The sequence below is a fragment of the Hippoglossus stenolepis genome, chromosome 16 (genome assembly GCF_022539355.2).
Source record: "Hippoglossus stenolepis isolate QCI-W04-F060 chromosome 16, HSTE1.2, whole genome shotgun sequence".
Taxonomy (NCBI): domain Eukaryota; kingdom Metazoa; phylum Chordata; class Actinopteri; order Pleuronectiformes; family Pleuronectidae; genus Hippoglossus; species Hippoglossus stenolepis.
Genome location: NC_061498.1, coordinates 10,886,045 through 10,913,626, shown reverse-complemented (window position 1 = coordinate 10,913,626; position 27,582 = coordinate 10,886,045). Strand labels below are relative to the sequence as shown.

Here is a 27,582-nt window from a genome sequence, read left to right as displayed (position 1 = left end):
AGCACAAATAATATTCCAAATATAGACTAGTGTCTTTATGTGTTGTCACTGCAACAACAAACACCAGTGTTCACAGAGACCTGCTTGTACTTAATTTAACCGCCTGCATGAAGACAATCATGAGGCCGCAGTCTGTATTCAGACATCTATGTTTAACACTGGGAGCACAAACTACAGAGAAAAATAAAAGAATCTTTGCTTGACTTTAAAATTGAAAATAGTTTGTCTCTGCTTATTGTTGTTGAGCACCCGAAAGTCCCAGGATTTCAGGAAGCAATTTATAGGAAACCGTAATTTTTTTCTTTAGAGAAATATTGTACCTTTACTATCTTGTATTTCTCAGACTAACCACACAATGTATTAATACAAGTCAATGCTCAAGCACCTGGGCATAGGCCATGAGACATCTATTTGCAAAACAAGCCAACAACACTTTTTAACACTTTTAAAGGTTTGAATACATTTGGCACAAGGGAAAGATGTCGATGGACACAGAAAAACCATAATACTACCCATCAACATACATGTATGGAAACTGTCAGAACCATTGAAATGCAAATTCTGGGCTATCTAGTCATATTTTAGTAGGTTCGGTGTAAAATAAGCCTTTTTTCATCTTTTTTGTTTATACACTGTTCTATATTTTAATGAAGCTTTTGAAAAAATTGAATAGCACAAGTCAATTTCATTTATTAACCATGATTCTCTGTCGTTTACATGATAAGTCATTCAACAAACAAAATGAAGTTTTGTGAAATCAGGACATGAGAAAAGTTCTACTCACTCAGATACTGCTATTGTTATATTCTATGTGTATCAGGCTCGATGGCTCTGACACTGATCTGACATCATCACAGTGTCAAACATGTGATCTGTCCTCAGCCCCTTGTCCTTGTTGTTGGGCAAAGTGATGCACTACAGATGCACTGGTAAAACAGCGCCCCTGTGTGGCCAAACATCGCAACGCATAAAGCGGAAACCACGTTGACGTACTTCCTGTTTACAATGTCCAGTCTGGAGCCACGCGACAGTGACAGCTACTATAACAACGTAACCGGTTACTTTTGTGGTTACTTTGGCCACGTGGTTGTCATAGAAACGTGTGATGATCGGAGATAATCGGAGTCGGGCACGTGCAGTGAGGGGCCACGTGTTCCAGCGATGAAGGACAAACTGGATGAGAAGTGACGACTGGAGAAAGAAAGAGATGAATCCGGTCACCAGAAGCATCGGACTGACCTTCCCCGCGGTCAGACGCGCCCTCTCCCCCGCTCCGCGCCTCGTGTCCGGCGGACAAGTCATTGAGGACGTGCCTGAAGGATCCGGATCTCCACCTCTCACAGGGCAGGCGTCTCTCTACGTGCACGTGAGCTGGCATTCTGGTCAATTGAACTGATGAGATAGTTCTATGCACACATGCACGCACGAATGTCAAATGAATTGATTTAGATACATTTCAAGTCTCGTTTTGTTTTCAATGCAAAAATCTATTATCATGTCATGAGAAGGTTTTGCCCCAAATGATGTCACAGCCTCCTCCGTCCTTTCCAGTGGCCTTACTGCCTCAGGAGATGCCCCTACTGCAACTTTAACAAGTACATACCCCGAGAGGACAACCACCGCATCATGACTGAGTGCCTGCAGCGGGAGGCCGAGACGCTGCTGCAGCTCAGTCAGGCCTCCAGGTATAGGTGACGTTTTCCAGACGCCTCACATGAAATCATCCAGTATCCTGCACAGCCTTTAACCACACCCTCCTCCTATTTTAATCTGCAGCATCACCTCTGTGTTTTTTGGCGGCGGGACCCCCAGCCTGGCGCACCCATCCACCATCGCCGCCATCCTCGAAACCGTCTCCAGGCAGGTGAATCTGCCGGATGAGGCCGAGGTCACGCTGGAGGTCAACCCCACTCCTGCAGCAATGTCGAAGCTGGAGGATTACTGCCGCGCCGGGGTGAACCGCTTCTCCATCGGGGTCCAGGTGAGTAAAACCAAAAGACCCCTGATCAGAATAGATTATTGTGTGGTTACACTTTCTATATCACGTTTTCCAATACTTCAGTCTTTGCAGGATGATGATTTGAAAATTCTGGGAAGAGACCACAGTTCCCTTCAGGCTTTGCGAACCATTGAGGAGGCCCAGAGGCTGTGCCCGGGGAGGGTGTCGGTAGATGTCATGTTCGGACGCCCCAAACAGAGCGTTGAATCCTGGGAGGAAGAGTTGTCTGAGCTGCTGAGGGTGTGCGACGACCACGTGTCTCTGTACCAGCTGACTCTAGAGCGAGGCACCCAGATGTTCAAAATGGTGCAACGAGGGGAAGTGACGGTGCCAGCTGACGACGTGACGGCGGAGATGTACCAGTGCGCCAGGAGGACTCTCCACCAGAAGGGATTTCTGCAGTACGAAGTGTCAAACTTTGCAAGAAATGTAAGTCCTCTAGGAGAAACACATTTCTGTATCGACTCCAAAAATGTTTTCCTTCTCCCTTGATTCTCTCCTTTTTTTATGTTTTTGAGCCGTATACCTCCGCCAAGGACAAATAGTCCCTTTGAATTCAATCAAGCTGCACCAAATTTCACACTCTCGGATATCAGTTGACTAAATATGCCCCAAATTTTTTTTTTCATCAAGGTCGATGAAATATTCCCTGGGAGAGCTGTGAAAATGTCTATCTCACAATGTCAAAGAATATGAAAATAATGACTGGAACCTTACCCTGATCCCTACCACACCCACCAAGTTTTGTTGTAATCCATCCAGTAATTTTTGTGTAATCCTACTTACAGGCAAACAAACAGGTGAAAACATAACCCTCTTGTCGGAGGTAATAAAAGACAAGTGTGGTGCTGTTTATAGTTCGCTCCAGGGTCTTACGCATATTTTCCATTTAGTTTCTGTTGAAGAGAGTTCACCAAAAACTAAACAAACGCTCCGTGAAAGCAGGCAGATGCTCCGTTTCACAGCAAGCTGACCCACAAACACGTCTGAGAGGTGCGATCACGACGACGCGGTAACACTTATTATCTGTGTCATGCAGAATGCAGCGAGTCATCACAACGTGAGCTACTGGAAAGGACGACAGTACATCGGCATCGGCCCAGGTGATCTGTTAACCAGATTAAAATTGTTTTATATAATCGTTGTAAGTTGGTTTTAACATTTATTTTTTTTCCGCAAACAGGAGCACACGGCCGCTTTGTTCCCCTGGGGGAGGGAGGTGTGTCTCGGGAGGCGCGGACCCAGACTCTCGAGCCTGACACGTGGATTCGTGAAGTCCGACAGAATGGACACGGGACGCGTAGGAGGGTTCAGCTCAGCCATCTTGAACTGTGAGCTATTACGCTTACAGGCGGTAGTGTTATCTATGCTAATGAGCGCTTAACACGAAAGGGCAGCTGCAATTTTCCAGTACAAATTGTGAAATGTAACAATCATGTATCGGCCAGTCCACGGACACAACGTGAGGAACATAATGTCAGAGGTTACTATTGATGTACTTGTTCTCTCAGACATTCTGACGCAGTGAATCATTATTATTATTCAGTCCATTTGCTCGCTCGGCTTTGTCCCTGTTATCGTCAAGCTCTTGTCACTGAGAGGTGGTGTTTTGAAACATATCTGTTTGGCAGATTGGAGGAGGTGCTGGTGATGGGGATGAGAATGACGGAGGGCATCGATCACAAGGTGAAAAAAACATTTTAAGCTTCGTGACACAAACTAATCAGCACAGTTTCTCTAAAATCGTATGTGACCTTTGCGAAATGCCATAATGTTGTTTTGTGATACACTTCTCGTATTTAACAGCACTGGGAGGTGTTCAGCCCTCAGATGGGACTCCATGAAGTCTTTGGCGCATCCACCGATGTTCAAGAGTTGCTACAGAGTGGACAGCTGATTCTCGATGAAAGGTCACTTTAGTTTTGGTTTATACTTGAACTCAAAGTTTTACATTGTTCCTGGTGAAAAAGAGAATCCCCATGTGTGTATGGGTGTAAATAAAGCCTATTTTCAATATTATAGATAAGATAAAATAAGATAGCCGTTATTAACCCCATGCTAGGGAAGTTCACTTGTTTCAAGAGAACATGTAAAAGTATAAAGTAGGCACTAAATTTAATTAACAATGCAGAGAATATGTGCATTATATACACCTGTCACTACAGATGGAAGCATAAATGGAAGAATTATGTTTATAAAATGCAAGAAAGTAGTCAATAATTCTGTTGTACTTTCCAGCTGTACAGCCCACTGTGATTAAAATAGCATTTTTTTCTTCTAAACCCCAAAATATTCAATTAGAGAGGAATTAGATCCCATTTAAAGGTGGAACCGAGATTTTTTGCTTAAGAAATAACTTAAACGATTAATCAGTTATTAAAATAGCTGTTGATTACACTTTCTTTCCATTTCTCATCAGGGGTCTGCGCTGCTCCTGGGACGGACTGGCCTTACTGGACAGCATACTGCCATCTCTAATGGTTGAGCTACAAACCCAAATCCTCCAGGGGCCACAAAGGGACCACAGTGCTGATGGACACACACTGAAGACCTCCATCCCACAATGACAGTAATGTTAACAGAGCAGATGATTTTGGAGAAAGCTTGTTTGTGGGTCAGACTGACAGGAAGCGCACAAAACAGGCTGATCTTAGGCCGATCAGTCAAACAGTCAAACATGTCAAATTTAAGTTTATTGCCAAAATATTTTAAATTCCTTATTTAATGCTCAACATGTCCACTTTGTATTCTTTGAGTAGTTCTTTCTTTTTGTTACTTTGCTGTTTTGCTGTCATGACAACTCAAGACCATCACAACCTGACCAGTGTAGCTGACACTGAAACCTTTCTCATTAAAACTTTTCCCTGTCATCTAAACTCTCGTGGTTTGGGCTTATTATTACAATATTAGTTTCATCAATAGATAACAATGGTAGAATATAAATCAATACAACGCTCAAGCATTGTTCAAGGTCAGTGAGGAGGATTACATACTGCACAATTGATCTACCTCAGATGCGTAAAATGTTTCTCATTAAATAAAGATGTGGTGCATCAGACATTGTTATGATTGCCTGTTCATTCTTCATTGTATGTCTGTACTGACAATGCATTTTGTAAATACACTTGTTGAATATACAAATCTATATATAGCCATATTTATTTCCATATTTCATGTGGATAGAGCATTTATTATAAACTCAGCCTTGATTAACATGAACATATGTAATAGAATGAATGTGATCATCACTTATAATATTGTAACCAGCACACATCTCAGGTTATTCAGTTGTTCTGACTGTTCTTTACATCTGTACATTAACAGAAAATGGAAAAAGACTCCACATCGGTATATTCAGTCATTGTTCAAAATGCCTGTGCTTTATTTAAAAGGTTCATAATTATCTCCCCCGAGGTGTTAATCATTGCTATTTGTTTGTTTGTCAGCAGGATTCCGCAAAAGCGGATTTTCATAAACGCCCGTGGAGGGGTGCAGCGTGACTTGTAACTTGTAATTTTCCATCTGTGTGTTGTAACATAATTATAAAAATGAATGGTGGTAGGGGTTTCGTTGCCAAGACAGAAATGATCATCAGCATTTCAGCGCTATGTTATGTTGCTTTTATTTAAAGTGATTATTTTATTAAATCTGCTCATGAGTTCAGCTGTTTGTGTCAGCCTTCCTTTATATAACTATCAAGGTCTTTAGATTGTGCAATATATATTTCCATTATAGGACATGTTTTTCGCACTTGTTGAAATGAGATTGCACTCTCCATGGCAATCAGCCTGTCCTTTGTCTGCGACTACCCATTCAATTCTTCAGGTTTCCAAGAAGGAGCTTGTGTGTGGGCTGTCCCTTCAGAGCGTCCTTGGTTAGTGAAAAGGATGCTTTGATGGAGAAAATGGGGTTAAGTATGTTCGAGTTACTGCAACAAATTGATGCTGTGCAGCTCATTTCTTTTAAGTCCGCCGAGGTATCGTGTGTCCTTCATCCTGTTCCCCATAATCATACACTTCTGAAGTTAAGTATATAAGTATGTTAAGTATCTGTTCAATCAAATGCAACCATTCGTGTTCCCGTCAACAAAAATATATTGTCTGCAATCAACAGACATGTTTATTTTCATGATACCTGATAACATGAGGAAATGATGCCTCCTGCCTTGATTGAAGTGACTCATTTAATGATGGGTTAATGAAGCCTATACTGTCACTCCATGGGTGTTTTTCCTGTGTTATTAATAGGACGTGCTGAATTTGTGCTCACTGGCAGATCAGTGTGGTGGGAGTTCAATAACCAGTGGGCTCTCTCCATGGTGCTGATTTGTCTCTCTCCCCCCTCTCGCCCACCTCCCCCCTTCTGTAATAAACGATGCTCCTGATTCTTCATTTCCTCCAAATACCATGGTGAGGCATGAGTGTGTGAGGCCACTAATTAGTAGGCATTGTCACACCTCGGTCCTTGATGCCATCAACAACCTCGTGGGCGCCCAGAAATGTGAACAATCTCTCTGCTGCATCTGATATAATGAGATGTTTCAGGGTTTTTGTGTTTGAGTCATCTCTCTCCCACACACGTAGGAAAATGGTCAGCTGAGCAGTTTTACGTCATCACTTATAAAACAATTGATTTCCTGCACGTTCGTGACCATAATCTGATACCCGCCTCCATCAGCTGTTTCAGAAATGGACAGAATGAAATAGATGTGGTTGAACAGGGGACGACAATACACACATGTCAATTAGAAATAGTGCATTTTATTAAAGGATATAATAATACAGTTATCAATTGTATATAGGTTACAAATACAAAATATGAACGCACCGGTCCAGCCAAGTGCTTTAAGAGTATAACTCCTTACATGATATGACATTGCAGCATACTACTACAATTGGTGTTTCGAGAAGGCTCACAATTCATTGAATCTGACACTTCTCTGGTTTGTTGTGTTTGGTGCTTGATCCAAGCACCAGCCTCAGGTCGCTGGTGAAGCTCGGCCGGCGCGCCAGAGGGTCCACGGCGGCGCAGGGCGCACCCAGTCCCCGCGTCCGGATCCCTCTCCGGCCCCGCTGGTGGCCGAGGCACACCGACTGGTAGGTGAGGATGGATACGGTCTGATGCCGCGACGGACCGGTCTCGTCGGGGAGCCCCCCCAAGGTGGCGAGGGCTCGGAACATGAGCTCCAGTCCTGAGCCGTCTTTGGCCGATGTCTCGAAGAGCGGCACCTCCTCTTCGCCGAGGATTCGTGCCACCTCCGAGCGGCTCACGGCTGTCTGTGCCTCCAGGTCCGCTTTATTCCCGCACACAACTGCCGGCACTCTTCCGGGATTTTTTAATTTCAGCAATTTTGCCCTTGCAGCTTTGATTTCGTTCAGCAGCTCGCAGGCTTCGCCAAAAGAGTCTTTGTCATCCAAACTGAAGACGACCAGGAAGATATCACCTGGAGAGGAAGAGCACACAAATTATTTAATTACATAATCACCACCTCCATGATATATTATAACCTACTAAAAGCAATGCAATACAAATTCAATGATTGTTACTGGCTCACCTGTCAGTATGGATAACCTCCGTTTCGCAGGAAAGTCCCTCTCACTTGACGCATCCAGCAGATCCACCTGGTAGGCCTCTCCTCCAATGTGGAACAGCTTCCTGTGGAAGTCCTCGGTCGTGGGTTCATATTGCTCCACAAATTCTTTCCCCAGGAACCGCTGGAGGATGTTGGTTTTACCCACTCTGGGTGAGCCAAGCACAACTATTCTGCGACAGTTCCTGGGCTTGGTCAGACCCAGCTCCAACAGATCCATGGACCTTTTTGGGAGTCGATCCGCTGACACTTGCCGGTTGCCAGAGCTTGAGGATCTACTCACTGCCACTCTCCTCTCCTGTAGTCTCCAGTGCCCTTTCATCGTCTTGATGATGCGCATACCGGTCTTGGATAAGTTTGAGACTTTGGGGTGCTGGAGTACCGGAGTGAGGGCTGCACTGTGACTGGTGATGCTCGGTGAGAGAGCTGAACATTTCGAGGATGCCATCAATGGGAAGGTAAAACTTCTCAATTGTGTTCATCTCTTTATGTTCAAGCAACGGGAGGATGTCAAAGTCTCACCAACCCAGTTGCTTCTCCATCTGTGTGCTGAGACAGAGCGCAGTGCCCTCTCTTATACACCCACACCGAGCACCAGATCCTGCGTCATAGAGCCTCATCCAGGGCGCACTCCTTTTATAGAAGCATAAAGAGGCTCTCTAAAAAACAAATCAGAAAACATCTCCACTTTAAACTCTTGTACGTTTCCTTTAAAGAAACCAGATAAGTGTACATTTTCACTTGATATGCTGCAGCTCTCACAAAATTATAATCTGAGCTAAAATATTATTTTCTGACACAAACCCTTTCACACCTAATTAAGTTTATTTTTAGCACCTAGTGCAGGGGTTTCTTGTCTCATTCATGGGTTAATGGATGAATGCGCTGGTGGACAGTGTTCAGATAATTGCCCAAATCACTGTAGCCATAGACACCAGCACAAATTAATTTTATTCATAGTCTTCACTGAGGATTCTGTCATGGTGACAGTAGCTATTTGGTATTTTCTATATTTCAGTTTTACTGTTTCTTCTATGTTTTTTCTATATTCATGTAACCATCACACTGTGTTTTCAAATCAGAAATCACACGTACTTGCAATGACATGGCACGAGCTGTGCTTTCGGGATGTTGTTGTTCATGAGAGTGGAATAAGCACTACTTGAATACGATCCCTAAAGGTTTCTGCAGTGATCACGACTTGTTCAGATTGAACACATTCTCGCTCTCTGCTCTGTGATTCACAAAGATGAGTCCTCAGCAACACCATCAGCAAATGTACCCACTGGATGAAGACATTCAAAATGAGCATCATCCTCAGAAGTCATGAGTTTATTTTTGTTTGTTGACGGGAACATGAATGGTTGCATTTGAATTAACAGATATACACTTAACTTCAGAAGTGTATAAACATGGGGAACAGGGTGAAGGACACACGACACCTCGCCTGAAAAGTGATGAGCTGCACACTAACAATTCGATGCAGTAACCCGAACATACTCAACACAATTTTCTCCATCAAAGCATCCTTTTCACTAACCAAGGACGCTCAGAAGGGTCAGCCCACACACAATCTCCTTCTTGGAAACCTGAAGAATGGGTTGGATATGCAGTCGCAGAGAAAGGACAGGCTGATTGCCATGGAGAGTGCAATCTCATTTCAACAATTGCGAAAACCATGTCTTATAATGGAAAATGTAACAGTGGCATTACATGTATGATGATGTATTTATAGAAGAGGAATCTGTCTTTGAAGTGTTAAAGCAATGAGTCATAAATGATTTGTGGCCTCTTTGAGCCCCAAGTATAGCTGCATTCAATATTATTCCCTCAGCAGTGATTTTAAGATGAGTATGGGTGATTGAGTTAATATATGATTGTCTCTGAAAGGATATATTTGTGCTACATGAATCGTCAGCACCATTTATACTTAACCCTCACGCCGTGCTTGGGGTCCTAAAGACCTTGAGCTTTCTCAAACAGCACAACAAAACGTGTTGTCCATATGATGAGAAATGCTCAAAAGCGTGATTTTGAACTGATGATGTGCTCCAGAAGAAAATAATGATTGCCTCTGCTTGGGGAGACAGAGTCCTCAGCTGAAAATGTGGTTCAATATAATTGATTTTCATACACTTGACGGTATGCCAGTGCTGTTCATGCAGTAAAACCCCTCCCAAAATCCTATATGTGTCCATCTGGATCTTTGTTATTGATGTTTTGTATAAGTCAAAGACAAAAAAAATCCCAAATACAAGCAACAACAGGATCCTTTTTTTTAAGGAACTAATGGAATAAAAGAGGGAATATACTGTATATTTAGTATAAATATGTTCTATTTATACTATATATATATATACTTATATATATATGTATATTCATATGTGGCTCATATAACCTATAAAAGGAAAAACAATGTCAACAAAACACAAGAGTATATTTACAGTAGGTACCTCAATTCACTTTGGTGCGAGACACAATTGTGTCTCACTATTGCCTTCCACCTAGTCACACTACAATGTCATACTGGACTAGTGGCTCTCAGTTACTACTTCATCTTTAATGACACATGATTTAATGAAACCATCAAAATGCAGTATGAGACAAGCACATGAGTCACATGTTTTCAAGAGGCCAATTCACAACACATTTGCCAGGAGATTAAGTCATTACTAGCAGATAAAACATTACAGAGACTGTAGAGAAGCAGAGGAGAGTTTGATTTTCAAATTAAATTGTTGTTGACATTTAAAGCGTTTAAAGCAGAGGTCTTCAACAGGGGGTCCGCGGAGGTACTGCAAGGGGGTCGCGGAATTTTTGGTTGATTAGACAATTTTTAATATTTTTTAAATTAGTAATTTTTTTTCCACACATTTAAATGTCTTTAAATACACATTGACATGTTCAAGACTGCAGTCTGAGGCTGATATGACCCTCTGCCTGACAACCTCCATCCGTCCAAGGTCTGATACGTTGCGTGCTGCTCATCAGGGTCAGACATCTCACTAATGTGGGAGTATGTGTGCCCTCCACAGATGGCTTGAGGATTCACTGTCCCTTCTACATGTATGTTTGAAATAAAAACATGAATCTGTAAATTATTTTAATAGCTCAGTGTTGAATGCAAGATGTATGTTTATAAATGGCAGTGGCACGGCCACCCTGTACCTTGCACATGTTTGAAATAAAAACATGAATATATGAACCTGTGTATTTGAATAGCTTAGTATTGAATGCACAATAAGAGGGTAGCTATGTTTATACATGGCACTAGGCCCAGTTTAATATAAAACACAATTTTATAAAATATATATAGTAGGTGCTCCCTGCTCCATCTCTCCATCAGTTTGGGGGTCCTTGGCCTGAAGAACGTTGAAGATCCCTGGTTTAAAGCTTTAATGTAGAGGTTCACGTCACAGAAACAGACAGAGGAGAGGTCGACCTACCGAAACATCACTAGATGGCAGCAAAGAGGAGAAGAAATTCCAAACAGGAAATATGAAGTTTCAGAGACAAGATCCTGGAGTGCACAGGAACTGAGGAGTAATACGGTTTCAAGTATTCATGTTGTTCTTTGTAACAACAACAACCTTTCACTTTAAAAATGCAAGACAAATTCTCTCTCTCTCTTACACACACACACACACACGCACACACACGCACGCACACACGCGCACACACACACGCGCACACACACACACATGCACACACACTCACACATGAAGTCAGACTTCCTCTGCTGCAAGATGTCGCTGCTGTGCAGCAGTATAGGCTGGTGTTATTTATCAGTCCTCTCACCTCCCCCTCTGTTTTCCCAGACCATGCCTGCATGACTCCCCCTGCACTGACCTCGCCAGGCCTTTGTTGGGAAACAAAGAGTGCTCAGGCATCTGTTTTCAGGAGAAATAAAGACACAGGGTGGCAGGACAGAGAGGAGGAGGGCCACAGGAGCTATATGAAGTGGAGCTCCAACACTCTGATCAGTGGGAGACACATTTAAAACTGACACAGGAAGCAAATGGACGTGCAGGAAAGCACTTTGGCTACTTATTCCAACTTTTTAACCTTTTATCAGACATATAGAAATCCCCTGAGACCTAGTTTCACTTCTGCTTGGGGAACTTTTGATTTCCGTACACTTTACCCTTCTGTCGTCTCCAAGAGTCTCTGCCTTTGTTCTCTCAAGGTGGAGCTGGTATTTCCTGTATATCCTGCTCAGTAGACCGAGCCACTCGTCTCTCCTGCTGCTTCTCCCTCAGCTGGCTAATCATTATTCCCCTCCACATTTCAGATATGATATGACCCCTCCGTCTACTTTGCAAACACGAGACTGGAGGTTACCTTGGACACGAGCACCGGCTCATCGACATGTATATAAAGAAGCAGCACTGAATGGGAGCCAGTGTGATTGAGGGGCGACGCAGGCCGCGTGTAAATGCATAAGGATATGACTTCAGACAACAAGCCATTAGTGCTGATGAATAAGTAAAGAGCAGAGATGCAATGAGGATGCTGCAGAGGAGGAAATGTGGCTCTTTGTGGAACCCCTCTGGGATCACTCTAGAACAGAATAGCCTTTATAGGAAATAGTGTCGTGTGAACATATTTTTTATTATTAGCTATTTATTTTTACTTCCCAGCACAAAACTTGCACTTGTGTGTAGTTTCTGTAATATTTAGATATTATAACACCTGCAGGGATTTTTCTCAGTGTGATTTCCTGAAAAGTGTAATAAAGGATCACAGTTGCTCTTTGGTGCATTAGCACGTTTACGTTCAGGACAACGTGTGTCTCTGCGTTCACCACATGGTGCGTCATGATACTGTGTTGACTGTCGAGTTCCTGTAATCCTTTGATCACCTGCTCCCACTGGGCACACACGCTTTTCTCACCAGGAAGTGAAAGAGTTAAGTCTGACTCCGCATGCACCGAGCAGGCCGCCCTCCCTCCCTCCCTCTCCATCCATTTTCACTGTGTGTATTTGTGTGTGTGTGTGTGTGAGAGAGTTTTCGGGGGCGGGGGGCTGTGCCATCTGCAAGCCCCAGCGCCTGGATTCGTGATATGCACACACAACTTTAGTTTGATAACAAACCAGGGCAGCGCCGCGATTCTTTTGAGTTTTTAGGACTCACTCTGAGAACATACGGTTCTCCACGGATATCCCCCCCCCCCCTCTCTCTCTCTTTCCCCTGGACTCTAAACGTCTAGTTCTTCTCCGCTCTGCCCGAAGAGCTCCGGGACATGTCGAGAGGCGGCTCTTCCTCCACCCGAAGCCTCCCCGAGTCGGGATCCCGCTGACGCGCAATGACATGAAGGTAAGAGACGGGGAAGTGGCGGCAGGGAAACGGGCCGTCGTTTTTTTTGTTGTTGTTGTCGAGGTTTCAACTTTAAAACTCAGAAAAGGTAGCTGAGTCACGGCCACACGCACACGCTTCCCCCCACCCGATCATCCCATTTGACGCAGCGTGCGCGATAATGGGCCGAGCCGTGCCATCATGGCACAACGAGGACGTGCCAGAGAAATGTAGGTTGGATCGGGACTTTTGGTTTCTCGGGAAACATCTGTACGGCACATGTGAACGTACCTGGCCCGGCATGTAGGCCTGATCTGGGAGCAGCTTTCACTTCGCTTCCTGTCGACCGAGAGAAAGTGTTGAGGGGGAAAATTAACCTTCCTATGTTGGTGATTTTTTACGCACAAGTAATAACATATTTTACAAATTAAAGGAAGAATTGTAAAGTGTATTTTATGAAATGTATCTCCATGTCAAGGTCACAACTGTATGATAAGTGCTCACACTCAGGACAGATCCAGTGAGTATCTATTCCTCAACCATCTGTCAGATTATTATTTTCCAACCAATTTTAACTATCTTTATCAGGAGTGTCGCTGCCACAGTGATGAAATCCACATCGATCAGAAATCTGTCCAGAGGCAGAATTTCATTTCCACCCAAACTCTCTGAACCTCCGGTTCCAGCTCTCCTGCTCACCCTGTCAATGAAACCCCCTCCTCTACCAACTCTTATTCACAGACAGGCATTTCTGTCTTCCTTCCTTCCTCCCACCACCTCCAGCTGAGTAACATCCATCCCAGTCAGGAGTCAGGAAAACGTGGCAGGAGATAATGGGACTAAATGGTGATCTGGGTCCGTGGTCAGCTGAGCCACGGACATTTAGACCCTGGCCAGCACTTGATAATCTATTTATGGCCCCTGTCACAGTACAGGAAGCTCTCTCAATCATAGTGGGTTTGATATTTCAGGGCTAACATACAGCAGTCACCTTTTTATTTATTTATAGTACAACCACAGCCTGGAGGAATCTTTTTCTCATTATAAAGACATTTTACCGAACTCCACATTTCACTGACTCGAGGGATCAATATGCACATTTCTCTCCTTAATAATTTAACTATTACAAGTCTTTCAAGTTCAACAATCTCACAGAGGTGAGAGTGAAAAGTTGTTGATTGAACTGAGTGTGTGTGTGTGTGTGTGTGTGTGTGTGTGTGTGTGTGTGTGTGTGTGTGTGTGTGTGTGTGTGTGTGTGTGTGTGTAGAAGTTTGGCGGTTTTCTTAGAGTTTTGTGATTCTTCAAATGCTTTTCGAGCTCCAATGCTGTTCGTAGTGATGTAATCAGGTCAGAAATGCCCCTCCCCTCTCTGATAACACTGTGAGGTAAAACACACAGAAAATTCTTTACTTGCAGGTTGGGCTGTAGTGTCTGGATCTGAAACGTAAAATTTGTCATTCAGGTAAGAAGTATTGTATTGTGAAATTGATTGTACAAATAGCTGAGAGGCGGGGCATTGCTTACTTAGGGAACAATATGTGTGCTCGCACAGATCTCTTCAAGTTGTCTCACGGAAAAAAAAAAAACTCAGGTGTTGTGTTTCACTTCGCTTGGAGGTGCTGAGTTGTTTCCTCTTTTCTTCCCAAACACAAAGTTCCCTCCGCTAATGTTTTACATAAGACTAATATAACCTGTGCAGCCTCAAATCTTTCTGGACGTCTAATTTGTGCGCTCCTGTCCAGCAGGAACACTCTGGTGGACGTCTCTGAAGTTGCCTAGAGGGAGGACGACCTCACTGCATTTTTCCGCTGACCTAGTCTCTAACCTTGCCTGAGGTGACACAGCAGGTTGGCCTGCTGTCGGAATTTCCTGACTTTTTCTACCTGTGAAAAAAAACAAACAACACACCACCGCCACCATGCAGACCTCGTCGCTTCGCCGGCAGATGAAAAACATGGTCAACAACTACACGGAGGCTGAGATCAAGGTCCGAGAGGCCACCTCCAACGACCACTGGGGTCCTCCCAGCTCGCTCATGTCTGAAATCGCAAGCCTGACCTTCAACGTGGTGGCCTTCACTGAGGTCATGGGCATGATCTGGAGGCGGCTAAACGACCACGGTAAAAACTGGCGCCATGTTTATAAGGCACTGACCCTGCTGGACTACCTGATTAAAACCGGCTCGGAGCGAGTGGCCGTGGAGTGCCGCGAGAACATATACACCATCCACACTCTGAGAGACTTCCAGTACATTGATCGGGACGGACGCGACCAGGGCATCAACGTCCGGGAGAAGGCCAAGCAACTGGTGGCCCTGCTGAGGGACGAGGAGAAGCTGAATAAGGAAAGAAGCCAGGCGCTGAAGACCAAGACACGCATAGCAGGTGGCACCAGTAGTTTAAGTTCTGGATCCTTGCCGCCTCCATACCCAGGACACCGCAGCAGCCAGGGTGGCTCGTCGGGGGTCCAAGGGGATGAGTTCCAGAGGTGCAGGGGCTCACCATCATCCTTTAACTGTGAGTAGTAGGGAGGTCTCACTGCAACATAACACGAGCACATTACTCTAAGCTCACAGCTACCTGGAATTCTTCCCGTGGCATGTGACCGGTGATTATTCAGGAATTCACGCATTACAGGTCACGAGGTTATTTGGTCACGTGATTATCAGATAAACTATAAGATTAACTTTTAGGAATGTTGAAGGCAAGAATTTATCAGTTTATTGGTCGCCTCAACTTTATTATTAAATGCATATTTCTTATCTGTCCAGTTTTTGTACATCGGTCATGTGATTTCTCACTGATGTAGATGCCAGTTTTAATACAGACAGTACAAGCCTTTAACTAATTATCTCAAATCCCTTGTGTTTTAATAGGAAGTTGAATGAGTTTAGCTTTTTACTGTCGTTGGGACATCTGCATTCCTCTCATTCTCCCGTTTAGAGTCACGTCAGCTAAACTGGATTTACAAAAGAGAGGAGGCCCCTGTTTTGTGCTAGTTTCAGTCTTGCGGCGAATGTGATGCTATTTGCTGTGCCACTCTAATGATCATGGTTAGGTGACGGTAATATAAGTGATCTCTTTGTGAGTGTGTCTGGGTTAGGGCGCCGGATTAACTTTATAACTACAGTATACGTGTTCCAACTTAAAAACACACTGATGATAAACATCAAGCAGTATACAGGTGTTTGTAAATGTGGTGCGTGTGTGGTGCGTAACATATATTTTGACAGTTGTGCGTTCCATGTGGTGAAGGCTGTTCATTAGTAGATGCTAGTGAGGAGCGGGGCTGCGGTTTCCTGAAGGCAACAGTTATTCTTTTATACTTTGATTTCTGTGGCTTGTCTCATGGTGTAAACAAAGTTATTCCCACAGATGCTATCTGGCTGTTTTACTACCACCAATCCCTCAAAAGTCCCCTCTTAACGGTTCATTTCCATTTCATGCATTTTCCCTTTTTTTGCGGGCACATGTCGACCTTTACAGACTCCAAGCTCTTTTTCAGCGATGCTAAAATATAAACGTGGAAAAATGTATACATCTGATAACACAACAAAAAGCTAGGTTCAAAGCCACAGTCTGTCAGAGGGAGTCTGGCTTTCATGCTGGTTAATCTTAACAATTTCACACACCAGCGATAGTAGCTAATATCTTGGTCTTTATCCAAATAAAAATGGTTTGGGCCCAGATAACAAAGCATAAATATGTATGAGTTATACTGCAGGTGTTTCAATACTTGAAGGGTGAGTTAGTTTCCACACGTGTGTGTTTGTGTGTCTTAAGTGTATGCGTGTTTGTCTTCGGCCTGAGTAAATGCAGTTTGTCGAACACTGCACAGTAACACAGCTCCTCATTCGGCTCCAGGGGATTCTAAAGGCACAAATAGAGAACAGTGGTTGTCTGTTGGAGGTCCCTGGACACCGGCGCATGGTTGAAGTGTTGGTGCTGATGGATGGCATGGGTGTGGGTCAGGAGGTTGGCAGCAGCTAATTGATAGCGAGCTTTCCGGCTCAGATGGGGGATATTGAAGGGCAGCAAAGTGGAAATGATGGGTTTCTGAGACCGGTCTTTGCAAATGTGTTGCCTGCTGCACTGTTTTAGCCCCATGACCCACAGACCCACAGCCTGGCAGACGGGCCAAGCCAAAACCCACCCCCTGCCCAAATCTGGACCCGAATCCTGGATCCTACCCAGAGGATACGGGGTAATAAGGTGGGCCCCACTCCAGCCCATCCATTCCTCTCCCCCTTTACCACCCTAACGCTCCACACAGGCACACCATTGTTCTCAGTGCAGGCAGAGTTAGGCAGACCGTGGCAAGCAATGCCAGCAAAGGCCCTTAACAACGGGCAATGGGAAAAAAAACAACATTCAACAACAGTGCCAGACATTTTTTGACATTAAAAATCAGCCTAAAGTGTTTCTTTCTTTGCTTTCCCCTCGGCTCTTCCTCTGTCTCTGTAGCTTCCTCTTCCTCTCCTCAACTTGCTCCAGACATGGAGCAAGCTCGGCCCGTGACCAGTGGAGAAGAGGAGCTGCAGCTGAAGCTGGCCCTGGCTATGAGCCGAGAAGAATGTGAAAAGGTAGCTCTAAATGGGACACACACACACACACACACACACACACACACACACACACACACACACACACACACACACACACACACACACACACACACACACACACACACACACACACACACACACACACACACACACCTCTTGTCCTTTCAGCACATGAGCCCAACAGAAAGGGGCTTCTTAACTGCCCTGCTGCCGACATATAATGTTGTATTTCTGCTGTAAGACAGTCAAGAGCTCCCACACACTCCCACACATCCACACACACTACGCACACATGCTTGGACACGGTGGTGAAGCACTCCCTCGGCCTCAACTCGGCCGCCATTTCCCAGAGCCTTTTACAGAGAGTGATATCATCAACTCTGTCTCTGATGTGGTCATTAATGGCACTTTGACCCATCAGCAGGAGCACAGCTGAAGCCTGAGGACACTGTGAGTGAAATAGTGAGAAGCCAGGCAGGATGTGTGCATTGATCCACTCCAAGGCAACCACACTGCGCCTCGGTCACCGTGGCAAAGGCGGCCTACGCCCTCTGACTTTTCTTGGCTACTGTGGAAATATAGTATATTATAATGGGTAAAGCTGTCCACTTCAAGAAATTAGCTGTGATTTTGAGTATGTAATGGATCATATATTAGATCTCTGTTGTATTCCTCTCTTTTGAATCACCTCCAATCATTGTGTTCACTTAAAAATTTCTCAATGAATCACTCAATCGAGCATGATTTTACCTTTCCCTCTGATTCGTCTTCCCCCTAATCCTTCCTGCTTGACCCTAGCCCACTCCCCCTGTGGACATTGATGAACAGACCCAGCTCCAGATCGCTATGAGTCTCAGCAAGGAGGAGTCAAAGCAGGTATAAGTACACTTGGAAAAGGGAAGATCCTTCCTCTGCATCGTGTCCTGTTGCCTTGTACACTAAAACCATTGAGTTTTTGTCCTTCTGGGAAACAACTGCATGTGCTACTCACTTTGTCTCCTTTCTAGATTTGACTCATGGCCTTCCTCACTCCCTTTTAAACAGCAAAAGGACAGAGACTAATCAACTCTGGCTTCATCCTTCTGTTCCACTAACCCCAAGATCTCTCCTCTCAGTCCAGTAGTAGGAGATACCCATCTCAGCCACTCTGACCTATTCTGGTGTGGTGTCAAGGATGGGAAAACAGGGTTCGACCCCTTAACTCAACTTGGGACACCCGTAGAACTGCATGCAATTCGTTATGAGGGTTTCCAAGAATGGATTCCATTATTGTTGACCCTATTCTCTCTCCCACCCGCACAGCCTGTCCAATGTGCACCTGTCAACCAGGATATGGATGAGGACACCCAGATGCAGTTGGCCCTGAGCCTAAGCAAGGAGGAGCACCAGCAGGTAAGGGTCATATGGGGAGCAACTGCCTTGTAATGCTACAGAAACTCTAGAGCTGCTTTCACAACTCTGCATATTTTCCAGAAATTTTGTGGAGATGCTATATGTAAAAACACAAATGTCTGAGTCAGTTGCTCCGGACATTTTTCAGAACTTTTCCTGCCAGTCCCCAATTAAAGTGTCCAGAAAATGTCAGAGTGAGCTCATACAAGTTTACAGTAGTAAAATGTCTCGAAGAATTCCCAGTGAGCGAGTGGACGTGTTGATGACGTTTCTAACACATGACGGACATAAAACTGGAAGAATACAAATATCTCAAGATGAAAAAGAGCTGCTCCAACGAAGATGTCAACTAGGAAATTGTCGATGTGCCGTAAAACTAATTTGCAAACTTAACCTATTATATAATTTACTAGTGACTTTGTCAAATTACAACAGTTTTAGGGTGAGTCCCAAGTGATTTCTAGATTAAGCACATTCAGATACCATTTTAAAATTTGGTTTGAATCACTTGAATTGCCTCATCTCAAATGTTAGTCACCATGACATCATTGCTATAAGTAGGGTGTTCCCACCTCACCCACACTGATCTTTTAGTGCTTCTTATACAGTATGTTCTACATGTTTTCTCATGTTTGCTTTTTCTGATCTTTTCCATATAAATCTTTAACTTATTTCCACACCTGGGTCCTTTGCTGTGCCTTTTATTTCAGTTGCATACCTATCAGTCTGTTCTATTATACTGGACAACCATTGTACCCCACCTCTCTCTCTCTCTCTCTCTCTTCCCGTCTCACTCCCTTGTCTGGCCGCTCCGCTGTTTTCTCTCCCTGTCTGTGTCAGTACACCGCAGCACAATAGAGCCGCACTGTTAGAGAGCACAGCGATGCTCTCCTCTCTTTGACCAGAGAATTTTCTGGTTTGTGCCCATTGCACACATCTACCCCTGGGTCATATGTTGCCTAGGGAAAAAAAAAAAACAAGCTGGCTTTGGTGCTTTGGTGCTTGTGTGCTGCCACTGACTCATGAATATGATGGGACAATATGTGAATTTTGCTTGAAGACGTCCCCAATGGCAACCATGTGACTGTATCTGTTGACAGGAACAACTCAGTCGCCAAGGAGACGAGTCGATGCTCCGGAAAGCTTTGGAGGAGAGCAAACGGCAGATGGAGTCTAAAGGCGGGGTATGAAATATTGGGGTATGGAATATCTCAATGGGGGTGATGAAATACAACCATACATTTGAGAACAAGGGATTTCCCACTCGAGGGTCACAACAAAATCCACTGTGGTGCTCTATGATGATGATGATTATGGGCAGAGTTATTGGCTCTGATTTGGTTTTGTTAGCTCAACCCTCAAAGTAACTTGCTGTACAAATATCAAATCTGTTTGTTTGTTAAAGATGTAAATAAGTCATTAAGGGCTCCAGAATTACAAGTGAGTGCTGAAGCAATGTAATGAACAGGTTATTTTTCTTGTTGATGAGGACAGACCGCCTTCATGGACCTAGTAGATGTTTTCGCGGTGCCCTCAGATCCGCCTTCTACTGACCATCGCTGGACCAGTGCCGCACAGCAGGCAGCAACAGCCCGACCGGCGGGCATGGATCCCTGGGACTCGCAGCAGCCTAACACCTCGAGAGGAGCTTCTCCGTGGATGGTACCACTACCCTCCAGCAGCCCTCCCCCACCATGGGAGCCCCCGGCTGACCCCTGGGATGGCCCGCCAAACGTCTCCGACCTAACCGCCACAGGCCCTGCATGGGCCTCACCTGCAAACACAGGTGCGTCTGTAATGTGCATGCAACACATATAGGAGATATGTGAAATTAAATATTACACAATGATTAAAATAAAATGCATTTCGTTACGTTTACAGCCTCCTTGAGAGTTGATCCATTTTCAGCCCGATTAGAGGGAACGGCACTTGAAGGAGCCGTCAGAGACGCTTTTCCCCGAACTGGAAGCCCCTCAGGTAAACAAAGCTTCCTCTTACTCATTCTCTCACTGTGGTTCCGGGTGTCCCACTTCTCTCAGAGCTCTTTCTTTTTTCTGCGGTTAGATGGGGATCTGTTTGATGAGGCCATGGATGGGGGTCTGATGAATGTCAACGGCCGAGGGGAGAGCAGTCCTGAGCTCTTTGACCTGTCACATCTCGGGGAAAGCCTGGGTGCCCCCAGCCCTCGCACATGCCGGACACCTGAGTCCTTCCTGGACCCCACAGCAGCATCCTTGGTGAACCTGGACACCTTGATTCCAGTAAATCCCCAAGCCAAGAACCCCTTTTTATCAGGTAATTATTTGTAGTAGAGATGCTTCTTTTGTTTCACCGGTGAAAGGCAAGGAACGTTTTTTGGGGCATAATCTGGCTAATTAAATGCTAATTATATGTATAATACTGCCAATCATGTGTAGGGGGATGTCATACTTGTAGAGATTAATTCATAGCTTCCATCTAGGCACTGTATTTGTGTATGGAAATAAGAAATCTATTTTCTGAGATTTTAATGGTAATTCAGTTGCAAATACCAACTTTTTAAAACTTAAACCTTGGGAGTATTTGGCTGAAAAGGAACATTTTAATGGAGACTTTCAAATTCACGTGATCCTCTCTGCTTGCAATTGTAGGATCATGCAAGATTCACTCATTAAAACATCAAGTGGGCTAAAAGCAAAGTTTCAGATATGATAAATCTATTTTGAATAACAATGTGATAAATGAACACTCTTCTGTTTTATTTGTCTCTGTCCAGGCCTGAGTGCGGCTTCAGCAAACAATCCATTCCAAACCGAGCAGCCCAAAGTAACTCTGAATCAAATGGGCTCCGCCTCTTCGGCTCCTCACAGTTCTCTTCCATACAGTGCCTCCTTGCCTCTGCCCATGAGCCACCAGCCTGCCAGCCTCCCTTCGTCACTCACTCACCCCACGCAGCCCGGCCTGGTCCTGCCAGGGAACCTCCCTGAGCCCTTGCTGCCCTTCTCTTCCGCCAGCGCTCAGGGATCGCAGGCTTCACAGAGCAGTCAGAACCCTTTCTTATGAGGACCAATTAAACCGGAGAGAAATTTTAGGAAAAAGGGGATTGCCGATTAGGTTTACGCTCTCGAAATATCGCTCTAACCGCAGACCAAACTGTAGCCCGGAGGACTTCTATGAAAACCCTATTCAAAGTTGTTTTTGTATTGTGGTATAATACAGTCACCCTTCAATTTATGCAAATGGTTCCAAAGAGAGGAATACAACAGAGATCTAATATATGATCAATTACATCATCAATGGCAAATGGCCCTTCACTAAAACAGCCCATCCTGTTTGATCACAAATGCTGTAACAGGGTATAACAGAGATAACAACTTTGCAACAGGAAATATTAGTGTGGTGTCAAACCTCTTTTAGGCCATAACCTATTTCAAAATGAATACTGATTCAAACCTACACAAAAGCACAGTTTGATATAATCTTTTTGTCTCTGTACATCCATTCAGTCATATCTTTTACAGCTTATATGATTGGCTAAGCCTGCCACTGCTGCTGTCATGTTCTCTGGCCCCTTAGAAAAATCGATTTCTAATAACATGAAGAGAACATGTCCAGCCCTTGAAATGTTACTGCATTATTAACAACAGCATCATTATCAACAGTAACCGCATCATTAACTGTGGCACTTCTGTCAGACCAGAGTTGATGGAAAAAGATCAGAGCATATCAAATTCTACTATGGTGAAATGAATTGTTGGGGTTAAGTGAATGAAATTAATAATTTAGGAGGACTGTAAATATTTCAGAGTAAACTATAAGCGAGGCAACATTAGAAGATATTTGAATCATGACTTTTATTCATTGCTTGTGAAGTCTCAGCAAATAATAAGGGTATTATTACAACACTGCTTAATTGTTTAGTTGGTTTTATTGCTTTGCATTTTCTTATTTCCCTTGATATCAATACATTTTGTATGAAATCCTCACTACACAAGCACACACCCATATCCCGTTTCAATATTAGCTTTGCTCCTTGTGCCCCCTGCTGGTAATAACTCATTACTACTCTGCTGCGTCCCTTGACAGTAATTACTCTTTTAACATTTGCTTTTCACACTTTAACGTTTTTTAAAAATCTGAAATACAAGAGGTTACTTTATTTCAGACAGAGATCAATTCTTACTTAGCACTGCATGAACGTTCCTCTGTTATAATGTGACGCAAATCCTATGACCACAGTCATGAATCCCTGCAATTCAATGTTTATCTGCCATTCAATTAGGAACAGTGACCTGTGTAAATAGCAGCAGGTTCGATCTACACTCATTCATTTAAGAAAACGTTAACATGACCCTGATGAAGGCGACAAGCTGAAACACGTCGGTCTAACAATAAAGTTGTTCTGTATAATGAAAGTATTGCTCAAGTTTTGGCCTCTTATGATTTTTGCCCTTCTCCATGCATCATGGAAATATGTTGTGCCTGAAATCTCTGCTCTGCTTCTACAAATGTTAAAATGGCCAACCTTACAGCCATCCCATTATTCCATGGTATCACCAATGAATCACCTTCTCAGTTCATCTTGATACCAGAAACGTTTTCCAGTTGGTCTTGTCATATGTCTTGCCACATTTCCAGTGAGTCCACCAGTAAACACATCATTACATCCTCTTGAAAATGTTGCATCAACAGTCTTGGCCCACTGACGTCACTGGCATATCTTGCCAAAAGGCTTGGAACCATTACTCAGAGTCCCGAGAGAGCAGCTTCACTTTTAAAGGAACAAGCGTATGATAGATCACTTGACTGTGATGGACTCCAGCCAACTGAGCACCTCCTTAAGTCCCTGTCCAGAGCAGGCACTGAGCTCCAGTGTTGTGATTGGCTGAGGAGCAGATGCAATGATGTCATCCATTCTAAACAGTGACTTTATCTCTGTAAGACTCATGGTGCAGGGCATGTCCCTAGAAAACAAAGTGGCATAGAAAAAACACAAATAAGAAAATACACAACACCATAATTATCAGATTCTACACATGTTGTCTTGAAGCTGCTGACTCTTGTGCACGTGTGCAAGTGAATGTAGGGATTGGTGCATATAGAGAGCTACCTCTTGTTGAAGAGAATCAGCACAGAGGCACTGTGCAGAGGCTCAGCAGAGAGTACCGACAGCAGCTGGATACAGGAGGAGGATACCTGAGCAATGTTGGCAGAGTCCACCATGAACTGTGAAAAAACACAGATACATTCAGTGAAATAATTCCAACAGTGTTATTAATTTCCATCAAATGCTGCGAACAGATGCAGGAACGTTAACATACAATGACAGAGGAGCAGTCTTTGAAGTAACTGGGCCATATGGGGCCCATGCAGCCTCCCAGCTCTCTCACAGTCACCTTCCTCCTCTTCAGTGTCAGGTCTGTCAGGTTGGTTCCCACCTGCGAACAGTTAAAGAGATCAGAGACGTGGGTGGGCCATCCAGTCAAAATGGAGCCTGCTAATACTCTGTATTAACACATTATAATGACCACTTACTGTAGGCAGGGTAGAAGGAGTTGTCTGCAGTTCACCCGATCCATGCGAACCAAACTGTAAACAAATGGGTTCAGAAAAAGAATCCACGGGAGCCAGTGTTGTGAGTTCAACCTAATATTAGCTTCGATTAAAAAAAATGTCAACATTTAACATGTATAGGCTACACTGGGGTGTTGTTTTGCAACTACATTGTATTCAAACTAATACAAAATCACACGAGGGCCTCAACTAATATCAGTGGAGAGGATGTTCTCAGTTGTAAGTTTATGAGGTAAAACTGCACTGCGTTGAGCTGACAGGTGTTCCTGTTATTTTGTCCCCTCCACTCAGAACAATGATAGGCTAAACAACAGACAGACCTCTTAGTATAATGCAGTACAGTAGTAATATACAGCATTATTACGTGTTCCTAATAAACTGAGTGTGAGTGAACACCTCAATATACATGCAATACTTAGCGAGCTCGTATTTTAATGCTAGTGCGTGTATTAATAATTCCATTAGAGCAGCAACAGCAGCTAATCAGGCTAAAGTAGCTGCACTGAAGAAACACAACACGTGCAGTTTACAGCACTTATTTCATAGTTCCGGTTCAAAACACTCAACTGGGCACAAAGGATATTTTGGAGACGTTTCATCAACAACGTTTTCCCGACGCCGGTGGCTCCGAGAAGCAAGCACGCGTCATTCCTGGTCATTTCTCTCCTCCAGCAGCAGGAGCACAGCAGCGACGACGATAGCATGTAGCCGATTTAGTCCAAAGCGGAAGTGGCACCATGGCGACGCTCAACTTATCGCGGTACGTCGCTGCGATTGGGCGAAGAAGACATCAATCATCTCAGCCTGGTTTCTGATTGGCTGCTGTCACGTTGGCGTAAAGACAAGCGGAAGCAAAACAAGAAAAACATCGAAAACGCCCCCCCCCCGTCCACCTGAAACTTGTGACACTACAGTTTATCTGAGTTGTTGTTGTTAACATCGCTGCATTTCCGCTATAGTCGTTTGTGGGGGAGATAAACATGGAAGCTAAACTAAAGAAGGAGTTGGGGACAGCCATGCTGAAGTCTACCGGTCACTCAGGAGGTGGATGTATCAGCGAGGGACAGAGTTATGATACAGACACTGGGAGAGTGTTTGTGAAGATCAATCACAAGAGCGAGGTATTGTACATTATTCTCTAATATCTATTTACTATGGTGCATATGCTTCTTAATGTCAGTGTCGACCTCTGTACTATTAGTCTGGATGGGAAAGCACATCAGTGAATGAGCTTTGTTCTTCCAGGTAATATAGCTATACCCCAATATATAATTACATGCTACATGCTCGACAGCCCAAATCTCGTTTTGGTGTGTTTTATTCAGGCTAAACAGATGTTTGATGGAGAGATGGCCAGTTTGGAAGCCATTTTAAAGACGGACACTATCAAAGTCCCCAAATCTGTGAAGGTGATCGAGCTCGACACAGGGGGATGTGTGTTTGTGATGGAGCATCTGGACATGAGAGGTCTGAACAAGTAAGAGCCTACAACCTGTTAAGTGCTGTATTGGTGCCCTTACCACTGTGTACAGACTGTAATCTAACCCTGTTTCTGTTTTTAATGTGATTCTTTGTCATCTACAACTTCGATGTTTAGGTACTCAAAGCACCTGGGAGAGCAGCTGGCCGATCTGCATCTTCACAACAAGAGACTGATGGAAACATTTGAGAAAGAGCAGCAGACAGTGGGTAATTCACCATAATGTCACCTTTGCACATGCAAATGTAAATGAATGCACATAAATCTTTTATCGTCTTGTTCCTAGTGAATATTACTGATATATAAACTCACATAAATAGTGCTATTTAACTTATGCTATTATACGCAGGGAAAGGAGCTGGGCAGTCAGATGTGGCTGTTGTTGGGAAATTTGGCTTTAGTGTACCTACATGCTGTGGATATCTACCACAGGTAAAAAAAATATATTGTATCTGTATACTAGGTGAAACTGGACTGTATTACGGGTGCCTGGTCTTTAAGTCACTTTTGTTTTTGATTTTCTCCTCCCTCCAGAGAAACGAGTGGCAGGATGACTGGGTGACATTTTTCTCCCAGCAGCGGCTGCAGCACCAGCTAAACATGGTGGAGAATTCTCATGGAGACAGGGAGGCCAGAGAGCTGTGGGCCAAGCTACAGGTGCTCCCTCATCAGAAACAAACTTTGCACATCTCTTATGATTGTATCGATAATCTGCCTGTGCAACATACATATTTTGTCTGTTTTTGACAGCTGAAGATCCCTCAGTTTTTCACGGATGTGGAGATTGTCCCTGCTCTCCTCCATGGAGATCTATGGGGAGGCAATGTGTCAGAGTGTACAGATGGCCCAGTCATCTTTGACCCTGCTTCCTTCTATGGACATTCAGAGTTTGAGCTGGGTATCGCTGGAATGTTCGGTGGCTTCAACAGATCTTTTTACTCTGCTTACCATGAAAAGATTCCTAAAGCGCCCGGCTTTGCAGAGAGAAACCAGCTTTACCAACTCTACCACTATCTGAATCACTGGAACCACTTCGGTGGTGGCTACAGAGGCTCCTCAATAGGAATTATGAAGAACTTAATGAAGTAATTGCACACACTTTGCAGAAAGCTTAACATGTCTTAAAGACAAGCCAAGTATTATGTATATATTGACAGAGGCTAATTTGACCAAAACTAGTGTGGATAATTGTTAGAGAGGCTAAAACATAACATTTCCGCATTGTAATATATTTTTGAGTGTGTATAAAACTGCCCTGAATGCTCCACCCATGATTGTATTGTATGATTTAACAATGATACAAACTTAATTATCTCCAAATTATTTACCTTCTTGACTGACTGTTGATGTCACACAGACTGATACACTACCTGCACCTACAGAGTGTTGCTACATAGTAATAAATCATTGCAATGTATTCACTGTTTAACCAACAATAAATCCTCAGATGATCCAAATGGTTTGTTGTGGTCTACTTGACTTTACTTTGTATCTATCTGGTTTGCAAACTGTGGTGAATCAAACCGAAGGACCTCCATCATCATAAAGACCTCACCACAGCTCCTTTAACCCCTGACTTACATTATTGAGTCTGTATTTATTTGATTTATTTCTTCAATTTAAAGGCTTCTTGAATTTACAGCGAATGGCACCGTCATGTGATTCAGCCAGCGATTTACAAAGGAAGATAATATTATTCACGTAGAGCA

The 27,582-nt window shown here is 43.9% G+C and overlaps 5 protein-coding genes across 10 annotated transcripts; 3 read left to right on the top strand and 2 right to left on the bottom strand.

Moving 5' to 3' along the window:
• Positions 1-968: 968 nt before the first annotated feature.
• Positions 969-5,057, top strand: rsad1 (radical S-adenosyl methionine domain containing 1). Of its 2 annotated transcripts, none has more exons than XM_035181612.2 (9): positions 969-1,366; positions 1,552-1,685; positions 1,777-1,981; positions 2,063-2,428; positions 3,039-3,102; positions 3,183-3,330; positions 3,631-3,685; positions 3,806-3,909; positions 4,419-5,057. In XM_035181612.2, the coding sequence occupies exons 1-9, from the start codon at positions 1,178-1,180 to the stop codon at positions 4,564-4,566; spliced, it is 1,413 nt and encodes a 470-aa protein (XP_035037503.2). In that variant the 5' UTR covers positions 969-1,177; the 3' UTR covers positions 4,567-5,057. The 2 variants fall into 2 exon arrangements, with proteins under 2 accessions (XP_035037503.2, XP_035037504.2); XM_035181613.2 differs by having other exon boundaries at positions 1,533-1,685.
• A 1,861-nt stretch (positions 5,058-6,918) lies between these two features.
• Positions 6,919-8,071, bottom strand: rasd2 (RASD family member 2). Its single transcript, XM_035181068.2, is given in 3 exon segments — positions 6,919-7,442; positions 7,554-7,993; positions 7,995-8,071. Coding segments are annotated over 3 exon segments (1,041 nt in total).
• Positions 8,072-12,560: 4,489 nt separating this feature from the next.
• On the top strand, positions 12,561-23,237 carry epn3a (epsin 3a). Of its 2 annotated transcripts, XM_035180156.2 has the most exons (10): positions 12,561-12,905; positions 14,630-15,400; positions 17,348-17,466; positions 18,247-18,324; positions 18,751-18,840; positions 19,941-20,024; positions 20,335-20,626; positions 20,722-20,817; positions 20,905-21,135; positions 21,596-23,237. In XM_035180156.2, the coding sequence occupies exons 2-10, from the start codon at positions 14,803-14,805 to the stop codon at positions 21,880-21,882; spliced, it is 1,875 nt and encodes a 624-aa protein (XP_035036047.1). In that variant the 5' UTR covers positions 12,561-12,905; positions 14,630-14,802; the 3' UTR covers positions 21,883-23,237. The 2 variants fall into 2 exon arrangements, with proteins under 2 accessions (XP_035036047.1, XP_035036050.1); XM_035180159.2 differs by lacking the exon at positions 18,247-18,324.
• Positions 22,729-25,133, bottom strand: arl16 (ADP-ribosylation factor-like 16). Of its 2 annotated transcripts, none has more exons than XM_035180163.2 (5): positions 24,977-25,133; positions 24,355-24,410; positions 24,141-24,257; positions 23,930-24,045; positions 22,729-23,783 (listed from the first exon to the last, which is right to left on the bottom strand). In XM_035180163.2, the coding sequence occupies exons 1-5, from the start codon at positions 25,095-25,097 to the stop codon at positions 23,618-23,620; spliced, it is 576 nt and encodes a 191-aa protein (XP_035036054.1). In that variant the 5' UTR covers positions 25,098-25,133; the 3' UTR covers positions 22,729-23,617. The 2 variants fall into 2 exon arrangements, with proteins under 2 accessions (XP_035036054.1, XP_035036055.1); XM_035180164.2 differs by having other exon boundaries at positions 24,355-24,408; positions 24,961-25,112.
• A 144-nt stretch (positions 25,134-25,277) lies between these two features.
• On the top strand, positions 25,278-27,330 carry LOC118123064 (fructosamine 3 kinase related protein). 3 transcript variants are annotated; one of them, XM_035180161.2, is made up of 6 exons: positions 25,278-25,514; positions 25,719-25,870; positions 25,991-26,082; positions 26,223-26,305; positions 26,408-26,530; positions 26,624-27,330. In XM_035180161.2, the coding sequence occupies exons 1-6, from the start codon at positions 25,374-25,376 to the stop codon at positions 26,960-26,962; spliced, it is 930 nt and encodes a 309-aa protein (XP_035036052.2). In that variant the 5' UTR covers positions 25,278-25,373; the 3' UTR covers positions 26,963-27,330. The 3 variants fall into 3 exon arrangements, with proteins under 3 accessions (XP_035036052.2, XP_035036053.2, XP_047199737.1); XM_035180162.2 differs by lacking the exon at positions 26,223-26,305 and having other exon boundaries at positions 25,991-26,078; XM_047343781.1 differs by having other exon boundaries at positions 26,223-26,530.
• The last annotated feature ends 252 nt before the right edge of the window (positions 27,331-27,582 follow it).

What these genes read in the sequence shown, in the direction of transcription:
- rsad1 (XM_035181612.2), top strand. Translation starts at nt 1,178, where the DNA reads ATGAGAAGTGACGACTGGAGAAAGAAAGAGATGAATCCGGTCACCAGA. An exon ending in CAGCTCAGCCATCTTGAACT is followed by an intron (nt 3,331 to 3,630) that starts GTGAGCTATTAC and finishes TCTGTTTGGCAG; the next exon opens with ATTGGAGGAGGTGCTGGTGA. An exon ending in CGGAGGGCATCGATCACAAG is followed by an intron (nt 3,686 to 3,805) that starts GTGAAAAAAACA and finishes CGTATTTAACAG; the next exon opens with CACTGGGAGGTGTTCAGCCC.
- epn3a (XM_035180156.2), top strand. Translation starts at nt 14,803, where the DNA reads ATGCAGACCTCGTCGCTTCGCCGGCAGATGAAAAACATGGTCAACAAC. An exon ending in CTCACCATCATCCTTTAACT is followed by an intron (nt 15,401 to 17,347) that starts GTGAGTAGTAGG and finishes CTGTCTCTGTAG; the next exon opens with CTTCCTCTTCCTCTCCTCAA. An exon ending in GGCCTCACCTGCAAACACAG is followed by an intron (nt 20,627 to 20,721) that starts GTGCGTCTGTAA and finishes TTACGTTTACAG; the next exon opens with CCTCCTTGAGAGTTGATCCA.
- arl16 (XM_035180163.2), bottom strand. Translation starts at nt 25,097, where the DNA reads ATGCTATCGTCGTCGCTGCTGTGCTCCTGCTGCTGGAGGAGAGAAATG. An exon ending in CTCCTTCTACCCTGCCTACA is followed by an intron (nt 24,258 to 24,354) that starts GTAAGTGGTCAT and finishes AACTGTTCGCAG; the next exon opens with GTGGGAACCAACCTGACAGA. An exon ending in CTGATTCTCTTCAACAAGAG is followed by an intron (nt 23,784 to 23,929) that starts GTAGCTCTCTAT and finishes TTTGTTTTCTAG; the next exon opens with GGACATGCCCTGCACCATGA.
- LOC118123064 (XM_047343781.1), top strand. Translation starts at nt 25,374, where the DNA reads ATGGAAGCTAAACTAAAGAAGGAGTTGGGGACAGCCATGCTGAAGTCT. An exon ending in GAAAGAGCAGCAGACAGTGG is followed by an intron (nt 26,083 to 26,222) that starts GTAATTCACCAT and finishes TATTATACGCAG; the next exon opens with GGAAAGGAGCTGGGCAGTCA. An exon ending in AGCTGTGGGCCAAGCTACAG is followed by an intron (nt 26,531 to 26,623) that starts GTGCTCCCTCAT and finishes TGTTTTTGACAG; the next exon opens with CTGAAGATCCCTCAGTTTTT.